This window comes from Pogona vitticeps, chromosome 2 (genome assembly GCF_051106095.1).
Source record: "Pogona vitticeps strain Pit_001003342236 chromosome 2, PviZW2.1, whole genome shotgun sequence".
Taxonomy (NCBI): domain Eukaryota; kingdom Metazoa; phylum Chordata; class Lepidosauria; order Squamata; family Agamidae; genus Pogona; species Pogona vitticeps.
In genome coordinates this window covers 123,205,774-123,222,043 of record NC_135784.1, presented here as the reverse complement: position 1 = coordinate 123,222,043, position 16,270 = coordinate 123,205,774, and the positions used below count along the sequence as shown (strand labels likewise).

The following is a 16,270-nucleotide window of genomic DNA, read 5'->3' as shown; positions in this document are numbered from 1 at the left end:
AGTTTACAGAAGCAGAGCAGGGCTGTCAAGGACATTTTGGAGGTCACTCATTTGTAAGATTACTATAAATTGGAGGCAACGTGACAACACAACAAATGCACATTCCAGAAGGATGTCACTTGTATAAGATTGTCAGATGTGTGGTGGATTTATGGTGGCACATTATTTTGTGTGCTTTCATGAAATGCATTCTCCATTGTCTTATGTATGCATGTGAATGCACATGCTCACACATAGACAAGGGTAGAGAAGTGAGACCTGGCAGACTTCGCCGCTGGTAAATGGTGATGTAAAGCTATGGAAATCTTAGTGAACTTTTTCAAGGGCTTCTTTCCTTCTCCCCTGAGACGTAGTGGGCATACAGTACTTCTGACTTAAGACAAAAACGTAACTCCACCTCAGAAATCCACTGCTCATAACAGAAATCTAAACATTTCCAGCTACTAACCAGAGGACATGATACAATTCATTATCTGAGGACCATCTTGGACCCCCAAGTTGTTTGGATTTCTTTCCACATGCCAAAAAGAGGACAAATTATGAAAACTACACAAATCCTGGCTTGCTTCAATAGCCGGATGGGGCCTCCATCTAACTGCAGCCGTTGCTTGGTAGGGGCAGACTTAGGAAAACATGCCACTACCAAGACCGGTTGCATTCCACATTGCGTGCTAGTGGAACATTGAGGTCTCTTCTCTGTTTATAACCCACATCTGAAACATAATCGAAGGACTTTGTTTACCACCAGTGTCACCGAACTCCCCCAAAGAATTAGTCATCAAAGAGTTCTTGATACAAGGCCTTGACCAAGCTATGGTCAGTGAAGTCTCATTCAGAGTGCTTGAAACCTAACAAAATATCCTATGGCTGCTACCATCTGGTAGTAGCCTTCAGACTGTGGACAAAACTACCCTACAATGACCAGTAAGTGAAATATCTGCATGATTTGGCTGAAGTTGGTCAGAGTTGGCCTCACTGAGCCTCCTTAACAGGAGCTGGACTCAATGATCCAGAGGGTGACTTCCAGTTTTTCAGTTCTGTGATGAGGAGGAGGAGGAGGAAGAGTAGGATACTTCTAACTACAAGAAAGTTCCCCCCAGGGTCCTTCTCTTGCTTATCCTTTCATCCTTCATGACTCCCTTACCCTAAAGGCTCTTTACTTCCTCCACAAACCATCACCTGGATTAGAACTGTCTATGTAATGAATCTTGAATAAGGGTGCAAAGATGCCCACATATCTCTAAAATATATGACAATTTTCGCACTTATGACTGTAATACAAAGATCTATTAAAAATAAAGCCAACTAATTTGATGAAAGAAGAAGAGAATAAGAGAAGAGGTGGATAGTTGCAACGTGCCTCTTAATCGTAACAAGAATAAAAACAGATACAAGCAGAGGGTCATTAGTCACAACTGACAATTATGCCTGGTTCATTTTTCACAAGCCACAGAGACGTCTTGGGATTCCATGTTTAACAAGGCACTAAACCCTTAAAAAAAGTCTGAATGCACAAGCAAGTTGCACATTAAATATATGCTCATGCTCACCAGGCAGGATCAGTATTGTTCTAGATCTAATGGCCTCAGTGGGCAGAACATTTACCTACTTCCATTATCGGATTGCAGTGTAGCTCTTCAGGGAACCAGAGGGCTCAAGATTGATGCAAAGAAAGGATATTACAGTACTGTACTTAACGCTTATACTTGCAAATGTAAATACCATCCATTTTCGTTTCCACTTCTCCAGGCATCATTTACAATCAGCATAAATCAACAAGATTTGTTTTCTGTATTGTCACATTGGCAAAGGCTGCAGAAATTATACAGCACTATCAAGCAAAGCACTCCATCATTGCAACTCTAAGTGTACTCACTGGTGTCTGCTAAGCCACTTGTTACACCAAGGCTTCTGGGCTGGCAGAGTCTATTGATAGAAGTTTAATTTTGTTGCAAGTGCCTTGCTTCCAAACAGATGCCTAGAATTAGGCTTCAATTTCTGTTGCTTGCCATTCAGATACACCTCTCTTTATGTCCAAAAAGGGGGGAAATCAAGTATTTGAGAAGACAAGATTCAGACTATCATCCAGTGACTGCTCTCATGGACCTGGTGGAGAGGGCCTTCCTGTAAGAAACGTAATCATTGTAGAGGTCTGAACTTGGATGCTGATTGTTTGAGGCAATGCGTTGCCCATCCCTCTTCAAAGCCAGAGGCTTTGATCTCGTTTAATTCTAGAAATCCTGTTCGCTGTTCAGGCAACCAACTCTGGACTCTGCCACAAGCTGGCCTCTAGATGGCAGCAAAGTTATACTAGTGCTGTCAAATCTTTTTCTTCCAGGCCTTGTTGATTCCTGGAAGTTGTTTTTTGTTTCTTTTTCCCAGATTCAAAACCTCAGCGTAGAATCGGTTAACATTTCATAGAACAGCATTTTTGACATGTAAAATCATGGGGGAACAACAGTCAGATCACGTAAAGCAGCTCCTGATGCTCACATGTTCATCATTGAGTTTTGTCCCACAAAGAATATTATTATTTTCTACTTCATGAGAGCATATTCAGTCAGAGATCCAATTAAAATCCTGGTGTCTTCAGAGATGCCATATTCTGGCAATTTTCATAATGACTGCATTTATATAGTCTTAGAAGGATTATTTAAATAGGTGTGGGGAGCAAGTAAATTTCCTGTTGTTGTTGGACTTCTACTCCCATCAGCTCTACCAGCACAAGTCACTGGTCAAGTAAGGAAGGACATGTAAAGCAACATCATCTGCAGGGTCCTTTTCCCAGACCTCTTGAAGTAGGGCTATCTATGAAAACTTATCCAAAATTTCATCCTTTTTAGTATTAGTATTGTCTTTTTTTAATGATGTAAGGTGCCTTGGGTCCTTTTTTAAGGAGCAAGGTGGGGTAAAAATATTTTCAATACATAATGAAAATAAAAATAAAGCAAAGCAAAAAAAGTGGGGTTCTCCTTAAAAACCTTAAAGAAGCCAAATGGCAACTCTAGCCTAAAAACCGGAGTATACTTTAAAATAACAGAGCTTCCCAATTAAGATCGGGGCTGGTTAGTTTTGCAAAATCATTTCCTGCATATATCTGTGTAAACAAATCTAGAATTCCATTTCACAACAGCAAAGCAGCAGCAACAGCAGCTCCTCTATCTCAAATGTGAAATAATCAGTCAAATTTAACTCCTTTCTGGAGGATACAGGTTCCTGGGTAATTTTCCTTTCAATCAAGAGTAGCAGAGGTCCAGCCACCCTTATAAACTGTCTACACTATTATGTACCTCAATAAATTGAGTTCTAGAGGTTATATCAAGCCCACTAATATGCCATCTGTCTATACTACTCAGAGTAGTTTGACACCCATTAAACTGACATGGCTCTATTCTATGGAATCCTGCAGTTTGTAGTATGGTGAGGTGCTTAGAATGTTCTGTTATAGAGTTCTAGTGCACTGAACCCCTCAACTATAACACAGAATTCTCAATACCTCACCAAACTACAAATCCAAGGGTTCCATAGGATGGAATCACGACAGGTAACATGGTATCAGACTGCTAAAAGTGCATAATGTGGATGCTCTGACTACTCTCTCTCTCTCTTTGAAAGGCCAACATTTTTCCCATACCAAAGTTGCCCATCTGGCAGAAAGAGGCATAAAATACAAAAGTAAAGGAGAAACACTTCATTCTCACACCACCAAAGAATCTAGGTGGGAAGGATCGAACTGAAGTGCTGCTTAAATAACACAAAGCTTGGGGGGGCTTCATTATGAAGCTAAGTAGCCATCACTCCAAATCAGCACTAAAGCTTTCCTTTATGGAAAAAAATGTACATAAAATAACATTACCTTTTAGCAAAGATTAATTTACTGCAGTCATAAATATAGATTCCTTCCTCCCCTGCTAACAGCACAAGAATGACGACAAGCTTCAAATCCTTTTCAACACTGCACTGTCTTCTTCTCTCCATCCCTTTTGCTGCTCTCCAGGAACTTAGGGAGCAGGGCAAAATTTAAAAGTGCCTTCATAATTGTAGGAAGGGGTCCTTTTTGACCAAGACGGGGGGTTGAATTATTTTCTGGGGAGCAGATGGTACTTAGGCAGAGGCTACCTACTGCAAACCACTATTGCTGGAAACAGCTTGCATTGCCCTGGAGCCAGATAATAGGTTTAGAAGGGGACTGAAAGCAGCCTGAGGAAAGCATTGTTTCCAATTACTGTATATATATACATCACAAGCAACAAATTCTCTTTCAAACCAGTTTTAGGTCTCAAGAACAATTTTGGCTGTGTCCAGCTTATAAAGTGTGTATTTACTGTGATTTTTGTCTCTGATTTTAAGTTTGTTTTTAACTTCTGCCAAGCTGAAAAGCTTTTCGGCAACTCTGAACAGGATGAGCTGGAAAACATTTGAAGCACAATCTGGAGGAAGAGGCTCTGTGTGCAATATGCACACAAAAGAATTACCAGAATATTCTTGCAAAACTGTATTACTCTGCAAGACAATTGCCCATGGGTATCTCCAGGAAAGACCTCACCACTGGGATGTCTGAGATGGAAGCAAAGCAGCCTTTTGGCTTCAAGGGTGAAAAGCAATGTTTCAAACAGAAGAAGAAGCATAGGCATAGACAGTAGGCAACTGAGGAAGAATGGGTTCGAAAGAAGCCTTCCCTATTTTTGCCACTTCCTAGAACAAATTTTTGGTAAAAAATAAATAAATAAATACCCATGAGTTTCAACCTTTTATCAGCTCTCTTCCTAACTCTGCATTCATAGGGTGAAATACCAGCTCCCAATCTACACTTCTTCTAGGGACACCTCTGGCAGACCTGAGCCCCCTTCTTGAGTTGAACGGCTTTGTATTGTGCTTTACTCTTTCCAGCTTTGTATTGTGCTTTACTCTTTGGGATGTGGCAATCTGAACTGGAAGTCCTATAGCTAGCCCTAAAGCAGAGAGGCCACATTTCTTGCTTCCTGCCAGCACCTGGGACTATAACCATGGAACCTGAAGCTTTATGAGTATGGTATGACAACAGAAGGATTTCTTGGTTTGACTCTTTCAGCGGTCACTTTAGGCCTAGGTCCAGCCTGAGCCTAATGGACTGAACAGAAAGAACAAACCCACAGTATCTGTTCCAAAAAAATGTAGATCTCAAGACTCCCCTATATAGCACATGCATTCCCCATATTTTGAGGACGTGGAGCACCTCCCAAATCCATGTTGCCTTCAGAGTTTTAGCTGTCTCCATGTGCACGGTAGCTGGTCTGGAACAGAGTTTCAAGTGGATGGGCCTTAGGGTGTGGTCCAAAATCATTTGGGAGATCAACTCAGCTCACAAACTGCCAGCAGAGGAGGCAGCAGCAGCGGCAGCAACGGTGGCGGCGGCAGCAGCGGTGGAAGTGGCAGCAGCAGGAGGGTCTGTTACTCCAGGAACTTGTGAGTGTCGCCGTTCAGCTGGTACTGTGGGCCCATAGCAGTTTCACTCAGTGGCGGGCAGTGAGCTGGGCCACACTGGCAAGTGTGGATCATCATGATGTTCTTGGCAAAGGAGCTGCCATCTGGGCAGTGGAAGGGCACGCTCAGGGTGCGTGTGCGCAACGGCACACAGCAACGCCCATCCAGACAGGCCCCACAGAAGCTGGGTTGATAACGCCGTGGGCTCTTGCAGCCGGCATAGGTGAACCTCACTGGCTCTTGCACCTTGTGCGTCCTCAGGCATTTCTTGCCTCTCTAAGAGAGAAAAAGAAAACAGTGGGTCATAGACAGATGGTTCTCCATTCGTTGGAGCTTGGTCAACATAGCCCTGTGAATCTGAACAGGAACAGACAACCTGGTATCTTCCTGTTGTTACAGGTCATAACTCCCATCATCCCTAGGATTATGGCTTAGAATTATGGGAGTTGCTGTTCAAACTAACTAGTGTCACCTGCTCTTGAATGAGAACACTGTAATATTACATGTGTCTCACAATTCAACTGGGGAATTTATCTCCTTTATGTCCCAAACAGTGGTGGGCAGCTGGTTGCTCCAGAAGCTTTGGCCCTACAACTTATATGAGCCCTAGCCAGCACAGCCAATGGTGAGGGATTCTGGAAGCTGTATCTTAAAACAGGAAGAACCACTGTTGCCCAGCCATATAGTAGAGGTAGACATACACCTCCTACAATTCAGTAGGCCTCATTGCCTATTGGCAATCCAGGGAACTCATGTTGTGGCACTCAGCCTTCCTGTTAGAGTCCTTTTTTTAAAAAAATGGGGTGTGGAGGAATGCCGGGGGGGGGCGACTACAGGGATGCTGGCAGAACATTTGGGCCTCTTGAGGATGGCATGAGGCCCATAGGCCTCGTATTGCCCAACCCTGTATTAGATTTTTCAGTTCTTGATTTGAGAAAGCCCACCATTTTAAGTGCTTTATGAGAGCATGCAAGGCCAGGCCCTGAAGCAGTGCCAACTCTCTCCCCTCCACCACCTCACCTTTAGTTTGGTAAAATCAGGTTTCCCACAGGGCCTGATCTGACACAGGCGAGTCTCTTTAATCAGCTTGCACTGGGGATTGTCACTGGAGATACGAGTGGAAATGCCAAAACCACAGCTCTTAGAGCACGGTGACCACTGTGTGGTCTGAGCCAAGCATTTGTGCTGCTGTTTTGCAATGTGACTCTGGAAAGGCAGTTTCCATGCTACAGAGAGAGAGAGAGAGAGAATGAGAGGGGAGGGGGAAGTCTCATTATTCAACTTTCATAATGATTCAAAAGCAGGAGCACGAAGAAAACCAATGAGGAAACAGCACCCCTATATGATGTCGAACAACCACAAGACTGAGAAGGATTTTGTTTTTTACAAAGAGTTTAAAATAGGAAGAGACAAACAACAGTCGTTATGTAGTTAACCTTTGTCAGGAAGACCCAAAATGCAAAATAAAATCAATGTGTAACACAGCCCAATTGAACAGAAATTTGTGGAAAGGGATCATTTTTTTAAAATATTTGTTACCATTAAAAATGAAAAAAATTGTGATGAATACCAAGTTTTATTTGGCAAAAGCTTTTCCAGATTGCAGCCACTTCATCAGATGCCAAATATGAAAAAACATCAAAGTCAATTACAATCCACCAAAGCTTATGTCAATAAAACTTGGTAGCTTTTAAGGCGCCATAATATTTCTTGTTGCTTTTGTCAAAAGACTATCACAACCCATCAAATTTACTTAAAACTGAGTAGATATTTGCAAGGGGTAAAAGTCCCATCTTGCCTTAGCCTCGGGAGGTGCAAGACCCATTTTCTGGGAAGAAAACTTGTGCATCCCTATTTAAGCACTAGAAACTACAGAGGAGGCCTTGTAATCAGTCAAGAACCTGATACGGAAGGGAGATAAGTACCGGTACTTGGTGATCAGGACTGAATGTTTTCTGATTCTACCCTTCTAGCTACAGAAATAAAAATGGGAATTAAAAGAAAGTCAAAGGAAGGATCTCATTTCTTGACCCACAGGAGCATCCAGTCAGATCTTGAAAGAGCAAAGAGTAATTCCTATTTTGTTCAAGATCCTAATCCTGTTTAGATGCAATCCCCAGCACAAGTGCTAGTTTTCCATTGTCTGCTTTTGGAGCAAAACTGTACAGCTTAGCTGGTTGCATTTTATGTGCTTATTCTCACAACATGTCATTGCCAAAGTGCCATGTCCACAGGACTTCATGGCCACACCTACATGGAGAGTTAAAAAAAAAATACGTACAGGCAACTGTGCTGATCTGTATTTTAAAAATGTTTTAGCAGTTCTTCAGATTTTGTGTTACACCTAATGGACCAAACCCCTATAAAATGCATGGCCATTACAAGGGATAGCTCACAACTGGAAAGACTGGGGTGGGAAAATATGGAAGAGACTGTCACTTTCACTGCTAACAACACATTAAGGTGCTTTCACTCTGTTAGCCCTTTCCAGTTTAATGGAAGGAGGTAAGGACACCAAGATGGTTGATGGGAACAAAGTGAGGTCAGGATTCCAACAGAATTAATGAACAGGCTGCTGTCTGCAGAAGGATTTGGCAGATGGCATATCTGTAGCTTGAGCCCACTGTGGCCCCAGACTTGTAACAATAGCTTTATATTAACTGAATAGGACACTGAAGACCAATATTTTCAGTGAAGTTGCTGCTAACTCCCTACACTGCATCTGAAAGGCATGGATGAGGAGCTGCCACAACCAGTGTAAGGAGCAAGCTTGTCACTCAACAGCAGCACCACACAGTCAACAGATGACCCTTATGCCTTGCAACATAGCCAAATGATAAACATCCCAGCTTGATATCTCTAAGTAGATTATTCTTCATGGCACTGTCTGTGATGGATGTACGAGGCCAACCTACCGTAATGTGAGGGCAGAACAGCAAGAGGTAGCAACTCCACCCCCCATCTCCCTGAATGAAGATGAACAGTATCAAAATCAAATCAAACAGCTAATCATTTGGTGTCTTTTGGGGACGCCCCAAATCTGCTCCTTGAGGCAGCTGCCTTGTCCTGCCTGTTTGTAGTGCCAGGCCCACAGAGACAGACTCTGTAGAAGTAACCTGACACTAGTGCTTCCTTGCTAGTCAGTGTTCCTACAGGGCAAGTGCTGTCAGCCAGCGCACCACTTATTGAGTAGCTTTTTGATCCAGGCTGTATTGATGCCTCTTACCCAAGGTAGAGAAGAATCCCTACAAACATTTATTAAGCAGATCCTTAGAGTAATCTCTTTTCTCATCCTATCATCAATCTCAGAACTATAGAGCCCTTCCCATCAATTTTCTCCACATTTCCAAAAAATTATATGAATATTTCTCTGAGGCAAATCATATTTTTCCCCATACAGATGTGAAAACAGCCTTCTCCCACCCTGGCACCTTCCACTGAAAACTCTCTGTTCTGGCTAAGGATGGTGGGATTTGTAGAGGCCACTTCCCTGAAGGAGACAGCAGACCCTCCATATAAATGGGTGGCGTCTCTCCTCCAGTCACTGCAGATGGGCATGAGCAGTCCCTCCCCCTGCCCATTCACCTGGCAGGTTCTTCCAGTGTCCCCCTTTGCCCACGTAGACGAGTTCATTGTCATTAGCTTCCCCATGGGAGTTGTAGTCGAAGGTTACTCCTCTGTACTTCTTGGATCCTTTGTTGCACACAAACTTCTTGCAGCACTGGCCAGGGACCTTCAGGAGCCGGGGGCTAGGGCAGCCCAGCAAGGCTAGAGGCAGTTCCAGCGGACAGAGTGGCTGGCAGCCCACAGCCCCATCAATGCAAGTGCACTGATGTTTGCAGCTGGGCTGGAAATTCTCTCCATTCTGGTAGATGCGGCCATTGTATTCACAGGTCCGGCCTTCTTGCTTGGCTGAGAAAGAAGAGGTCAGAAAAGTGGAGGGGAGAGGAGAGGGGGAAAAAAAGAAAATGTTATTTTGGCAGTCAAGATTTATTTATTTAAAGGAAACACTAGACATCCATTACATGAGAGAATCAAACCAGAGGCATCTGGAAGATTTCCCTCAACCATGTGGATTGCATTGTGGCAAACGACCAATAAAGTTGGACCACAGGAGTCCTTTAAAATAAAGGCACCCCCTTGACCTTCAGCATATCTCGCTAGCTCTGCAACACCCCATAACAGCTTGTGCTAAATAAAACTTCTTATGCCAGAATCCTGGTGGTCCATTGCCATGTGCATAACTGTCTGTGACGTAGATGGCCCTTCCTTTCCCACAGCTTTTATAAGAAGGGGAATCCAGTAACCCCGGCACAAATGGTAAACCCAGTCCTGTCCATGGGGCTATTTCCTGCTTATGTAATTGCAAGCCAGAAGTCACTGGAGCAAGGGTGGAGCACTCTGCCTACACTGCTGTAATGCTCTGCGTTTGCAGACAGGATTCTGCCCTTGGCCTCTAGAGTGCCACAGGAGTCCTTGTTGCTTTCAGGGTTTGACCTTCATGGTGACCAGGCAGCAAGGATGGCATAGCAGGTCAGAGAAAGTAACCTGGAAATGCTGGGTGTGGGGGACACTGCCCACAAGGCATTTTTTTTGGGGGGGGGAAGGAATAAGTTTGCGGAGGTGTTGAATTCTGTAGGCACATCCCGATGGGGTAATTAGAGCTTTCTGAGTTGGACTTAAAGGGTTCTTATCTTTAGTGCAATCTATGTTATCTCTCAATTGAGCAAGATTTCTGTTCACACTTATCAACATTTTTCCTCCTGCAAGAAGCGGTTCAGACAGGTCTTTGGATCACTCCAAATTGCTCCCCTTTCAATTAATGACACCCCCTTCCGACCCCCTTCTTAACCTTTTCCTATTGAGCTGCAGCAACTTTTTATTGTTAAAGAAAGCAAGTGTCATAGTGAAACAGCGATGCATGGTACACATAATACTGCCAATGTATATCATTTATCTTGAACAGTGCTGCATCAATAGGAAAAATATATTTAAAACATTAGAGTAGGTTAAAGAAGAGGAAAGGGAATTCTTAATCATCTCTTTCAACGCCACAACCCACTTAGGTTGTCACCTCAGATTACACCATCCACAGTTCTATTAGGGTGAAAACGAACCATCCACACAGGCTACAGAATGAATTAATCAGGAGCGCTCTGAATTGCGCCAGAAAACCTCCAGCCCTGGCACTGTGCCCAAAAAGGGGGTTGGTGGGATGGATCACTCTAAGTCAAGCACAGTGTGGAGACTGTAACTTGATTTGAACTAAACAGCACCAAAAATGATCCATCCAAATAGAGAGCTACAGTACACGCCGATTTGGACGTGCTCTTTGCATCAGGCTCTGGTTGGTAGCTCCTGAGGCTTCTGATAAAGAGTAAGTTGCATGGAAGGAGTAGATCCTGGAAGCCAAAAGTCTATCAATTACTGATCAGAACATGGAAAAGCCACTCTTTTTTTTTTTTTTTTTACTGTGATTCACAGAATCTTCCACCCAACAAAAAGGTAACTTTTCCGAGCTCTGCATTTCGTCTATGTCAAAGCTTACCTAGAATATCTTATTTACATTTTGCAGACATGGAAAACATAGACGTCCTCAAGGTGTCAACAATCAAAACAAGAGAAAGCTGACCTACAGAATTGAGTTTTTCTAAAGATAATGTTTTGAGCTTTAAATAGCCGCGTGAAAACAGGATGCGACAGCTCACATGGACTGGGATCAAGTTGCAGCTGCCTATGGCTGACATGGGCTCCAAGCTGGGAGCCTTCTGCTGGACATCGTCGATCCTGGAGAATCTGCACTGGCCTTCAGGGATGTCATGATGTCTCATTTCACTTGCTCTCTCCTCAGCACACCATGTGTTCCAGAAGTATGACCTTCCTTCTCACACTTTCTAGCAAACTACAGGGCTCAGCCCTAGAGAAATAACTTCTATATACCATTGAAGAAGTCTCGAGAAGAGAACAAGGCCCTTGCAGAAAGAAAGCTAGAAATGCAAGAAGCTGCCTTATACTGAGTCAGGCCATTGGCCCACCTCGCCAATCACTGTCAACTGTGACCAGGGTTCCAGGCAAGGTTCTCTCCTGTCTCTACCTGGAGGATCCCAGTCATTCCCAGTTGGTCTCCATCTAGGTACTAACCTAGTCCAATCCTGTGTAAGTTCCCAAATCATATGAGATCAGGAGTTTTCAGGGTGGTAGGATGATTGTGTTGTCTCCAATGTAATCTCAAATATCAAAGAAAGAAAGAGAGATGGTGGGGGGGTACAACCTGTTTTTATTGCCTATATAGAGCCTTGGGAGAGAAGTTACCACAGATCAGATGGGCAAAGCGAAGCAAAGCGTGCTGCTTATATACCTCCCCATAGTGCTTCAAGCACTCTCTGGGCAGTTTACAAGTTAATTATGCAGGCTACACATTGCCCCCCCCCAGCGAGCTGGGTACTCATTTTACCAACCTTGGGAGTACAGAAGGCTGAGTCAACTTTGAGCCGGCTACCTGGGATTGAACCCCAGGTCGTGAGCACAGTTTTGGCTGCAGTACAGCGGTTTAACCACTGCGCCACAAGGAACAACAAATGAGACCCTGTCTCAGCTCAGGCGGAGGCCACCCCGGCCATGCTATTCCTTTCTGCCTTCAATCAGAGGTGGAGGGCAAGGGACATGCCTGTGTTCCCTTCCTGCCCATTTCCCAACCTCATCACACTCTGTCCAAGTGTGTGTGACAGAAAAAGAGGAGAAGGAAGCAGCAGAAAGGAAAGAAGAGACAGAATGCAAATGGGGAAACCAAGATTTCAAACCAGCCATAGAGGGAAGCAGCAGCTGGTAGAAAAATTTCAAACGCAGGGCAGGAAGAGGTATACTTTTTTTCTTCTTTACCTAAGTTGTGACAGGAATGAATTGATCGGGTGAAGAAATGGTGTGAGTGAATCCCTGTCTTCATGCATGCGTTTGTGTGCATGCATATGTGCATGGGCATATGAAAGCCTGTATCTATGTGCGTGAGTGCCTGCCTGCCTGCCTGCCTGTGGGGAGGCATGCATATATGAGTACCCACATTTGCAATGGCCCTGACTGTCACCCAAAGGCTGCTATGCCTTCCACCCCACCAACCACAATAGGCACCAGGCAACCACTGTCCTTAAGAGCTCTCTTGCATCTCCCTTTCCCATGGATCCCAGTGCTGAAGAGCTAAAACCCTTTCTCCCAAACCCTCAGGATCACACAACTTCAAGATCCTTTTCTTTTCACTGGACATGACAATTATTGGCCAGAATCCTCTCAGGTTTCATGTAACCTGTTGTGGCTGATTTAGTCTAACTAATGAGGTGTCTTGGTGACATGCCTGCTCAGTCAACCAGTCCCTGGCAATATATCCATGAAGATTCTCAATCATCCAGGTGTGGCTCTCGGAAAGTTGAGTCATGGCAACTGTTTCTTGTTAGGTTGAAAGGGTCCAAGTACTCATCCATGGCTGAAGAAGCTACTTGAGTAGTCCATGGCAAGTGGACTCGAAAGAAGTCCACTTGCCATGACTCAAATTCCAGACAATCCTTGGCAGGTTATGAAAAATGTTAAGTAAACACCAACACAATTCTGGGGATCATGCTAGTAATTCTCCAGCACCTCTATGTGGAGTTCACACACATTAAGGTGCTGCCTTGATGGCATCACATAACAATCTAACAATTGCCACCACCATTCAGCAGGAGACACTATTTTTACAATTCTAATTTCATATTTAAAAAATGGCAAAAGGAGCTAAAAACACTGGTTGTCATATTTTTGCAGATGAAATATCCAAAAACGGCCAGCATGTTTTTAATGGAATGGAGTGCCAACATAGCTATGACCCTACCTTTCTTGAAACAATGTGTGTTCAAGAGTACCGGGTGAGCCCGGCCTGTAAGGAGGAGAGAACAACTGGAGGTTGGGCCAGGGCACCAAAAATCTGGCGGTGAATCTGCAGACCAGTGTTCGGAAAGTAAATAGAAACACCTTCCGGTCCTGCTCATTTTTCTTTTTGAGAGGGTTGTGGGGGGCACACACTTCCACTTTCTTTTACTTGCGTGGGTGGGGAGTGACCTCACTCTCTTCCCCGCCCACGTCTCAGATCTGGATGCTTGCCGAGGGGTGCCAACATGCCTAGCTAGGGCGCTGCAGGGGTGCGTGGCCAAGGATGCCCGCCCGCCCTCCCTTCGCCCCTCTTACCCCAGCAGATGCCTCGCTGGGCCTCGGGGTCGGCCCCAAAATTGCACTCCAGGCCCTTGTGGGGATCGCAAGGGGAGAGCTCGTCACAGTCCTCGTTGAGCTGCCGAGCGCACACCTGGCAGCAGCCGCAGTCGTCCACCCTTCTGCTGACGCCGGGGGGGCAGCGACGTGGGCCGGGGGGGCAGCGGCATGTGGCGGGACAGCGGCAGGCCACCTGGAGAGAGGGGGAAGCGCCCGGCGGCGGGGGAGTGAGAGTGAGTGAGTGGGCAACAGAGCCCGCCCAGGGAGATCCGACGGGAGCCCTCCGCCCCACCTGCGCCCCACGCGGCTTGTGGGATCGACTCGGCACCAGTGGGGCGCTTTCAGGGCAGGAACAGGGCGAGCTGAAACCGTCGCCTTTCCGCGGCCGCTGCGGAGGCGATGGGCTCGGCCCTGCTGGCCGAATGTCTTTTTTTAAACGTGCAGCCCGAAAAGAGTTTCCTAGAGGGAGCTGCCTGGCCCGGAGTTCCTCCGTTTTAGTCCTCCCCACCCCCGGGAATCCTGCGGGCGCGCGTCCGCCCCCCCCCGAGCCGGTGCCCGCTCCGTCGCGAAGAAACCGCCGAAAGAAATTCCCGACCGGGATCAAAGCGCCCGCCCCCGAGTGACGAGTCGCGGGAATCCTCTGCGATGCGAGCGGGGGGGGAGGGAAGGGGCAGGCAGGCAGGCGAAAGGAAAGCCTCACCTTCAACACTGTGGGGCGCTTCTATTCCTGACTTCACTCAGGACAGGGCGATAGATAAAAACACTGGATTTGGGCGAACCTTCCGGTTCGGCTCGGCTCCGAACCGGCGATGGGAGAGCACCCGGAAAGTAGTCCAAAAGCACGACGTGGGGACTCGGCGCCCGGCAGCGCCCACTCGGGATGCAAGCAGGCAAGCAGGACGCGCACGCGCGTGCATCTACATGGAGTATTTCTACTCCAGATTACTTCGGAGTGATCAGGATCAACCAGTTCTACTGCCTGGGTGAGCCAGCAGAGGGAGGCGGGCCAGCTAGAACTTGCATTTAGCGGGAGCCCTCCAGGTTTTGATCAAATTTTCTTAAGGATCTCCGCCTCCCGGGTCTGGCTGACTGTTGCTCGCTGTCATCATTTGTCAACACCGTCGCATGTCCTAGTCACTTACCAAAGGGAAGGCGGCTGAGCTGGCTAAGGGCTACTCACCAGAGAGAGGCACAGGAGGAAAATAACACTAGGTAGGGCAGCGAGCTGCATTGCTGCCCGATGAGAAGAGATGACACGCACAGAAAATGACAACTAATTTAAAAAAAAAGTTTAGAGAAACGAATTCCCAAGGCTTCTGGACGAAAACAGCAAAGAGGAACTGCTGCAAAAGGAAAGAAAAAAAATCCCCGATATTTCTCGCCTCTGTAAGCGCCCAACACTCTCACGCACTCCTTATTGCGCAACTTTTCACTACCTACAAAGCAACTACGTTGTCTCTGTATTTATATTTCACCGGGGCCCCTCCCCTCTGCCGGGCTAGGAGCCAATAGGAACCTCCTTGTCAGCCAATAGCAACGGTGGCGCTCTTCCAAACATTCCAGGGGAGGGGCTTTGGCGAGGTGGGAGGGGCCGAATGAATAGAATCATTCATAAAATTAGAAGACCAGTGCATTCCGAGGCGATGCGCGCGGAGCTTCGCGCGCGCCAGGGTGTTCCGCTCGCAGAGGAGTGCTTTCATGCAGACTGCTGAATAAGGCTCCCGCTCCCATAGGGTACACCAGCGCACAGGCATACCAGGGTGAGGAGCAGCTCCGGCCGCAATCATGCCTGACATGCAGAAAACAAATTAGAGCGAGGCGGCGGGGGCGGGGGGAATCCCGGGAAGGAGAAGGAAAATACTGTAAGCAGGAGGACGAAAAGAGCCCAGCCTTTTGCTTGCCAGCGGGAGCCAGATCAAAGGCCCACGGAGCCGGAGGGGAACAAGGTACGACGAGTGCAGCGCTGCTCTTAGGCTCCAGAAAAGCGCCTACCCTGGCGGTCCTAGGCACATGGACTAAGAAGGAAGCATCTTTGAAATCAAGAGGACTTCGCCCTGCCCGTAAAACAGGTGTAACAGCGTGCTGTGCAAAGCTCACGCCAGAAGGAAGGCGGTGGGAAGGCTGCGGGCAAGTACCCATCTCAGGGCTGCTGTAAGACTCGGGCGAAGGAGCCGGAACCCCCATGGGCTGAGCTCCTTAGAGAGAGGACTCGATACAATTCAGTCCAACAGGTTTGCGTTGGTGTAATTTAATCTGGCCATTCACCGTCGTGTGTATTCTGCCTAACAAATGATGACCTTCTCGAAAGATAGAAAGATCACAGTTGTGAATGAAAGGCCACCATATAAGTTTCTTTTCAAATAACCAGAATGACGCTGATGAAGCAGTTCACCCAAAATTCCCCTTTCAAGCAATCTGTTGCATTTCCTTGAAGCTCCGCGTCTTCATTTGACCTTCTCTACATTGGCACAACTGATGGCTAGGACTGATTCCCACACATCATAAATCAGGAATGCTCAATAGTCATTAATGTGGTCAGATTCAAAGCCTACGCAAGTCCTCAGTTCATTGGGTT

At 46.3% G+C, this 16,270-nt stretch overlaps 1 protein-coding gene across 1 annotated transcript; it reads right to left on the bottom strand.

Annotated features, from left to right (window-relative positions):
- Positions 1-1,346: 1,346 nt before the first annotated feature.
- LOC110082636 (CCN family member 1) lies at positions 1,347-15,121 on the bottom strand. The gene is made up of 5 exons (XM_020800322.3): positions 14,876-15,121; positions 13,675-13,888; positions 9,049-9,375; positions 6,484-6,689; positions 1,347-5,739 (listed from the first exon to the last, which is right to left on the bottom strand). The coding sequence occupies exons 1-5, from the start codon at positions 14,924-14,926 to the stop codon at positions 5,431-5,433; spliced, it is 1,107 nt and encodes a 368-aa protein (XP_020655981.3). The 5' UTR covers positions 14,927-15,121; the 3' UTR covers positions 1,347-5,430.
- Positions 15,122-16,270: the final 1,149 nt, after the last annotated feature.

Excerpts from the sequence above, each read along its gene's own strand:
- LOC110082636 (XM_020800322.3), bottom strand. The coding sequence starts at position 14,926 with ATGCAGCTCGCTGCCCTACCTAGTGTTATTTTCCTCCTGTGCCTCTCT. Across the intron at positions 13,889-14,875 it reads TCCTCCTGTGCCTCTCTCTG|GTGGCCTGCCGCTGTCCCGC; the intron begins GTGAGTAGCCCT and ends CCCTCTCTCCAG. Across the intron at positions 6,690-9,048 it reads ACACTGGAAGAACCTGCCAG|CATGGAAACTGCCTTTCCAG; the intron begins GTGAATGGGCAG and ends CTCTCTCTGTAG.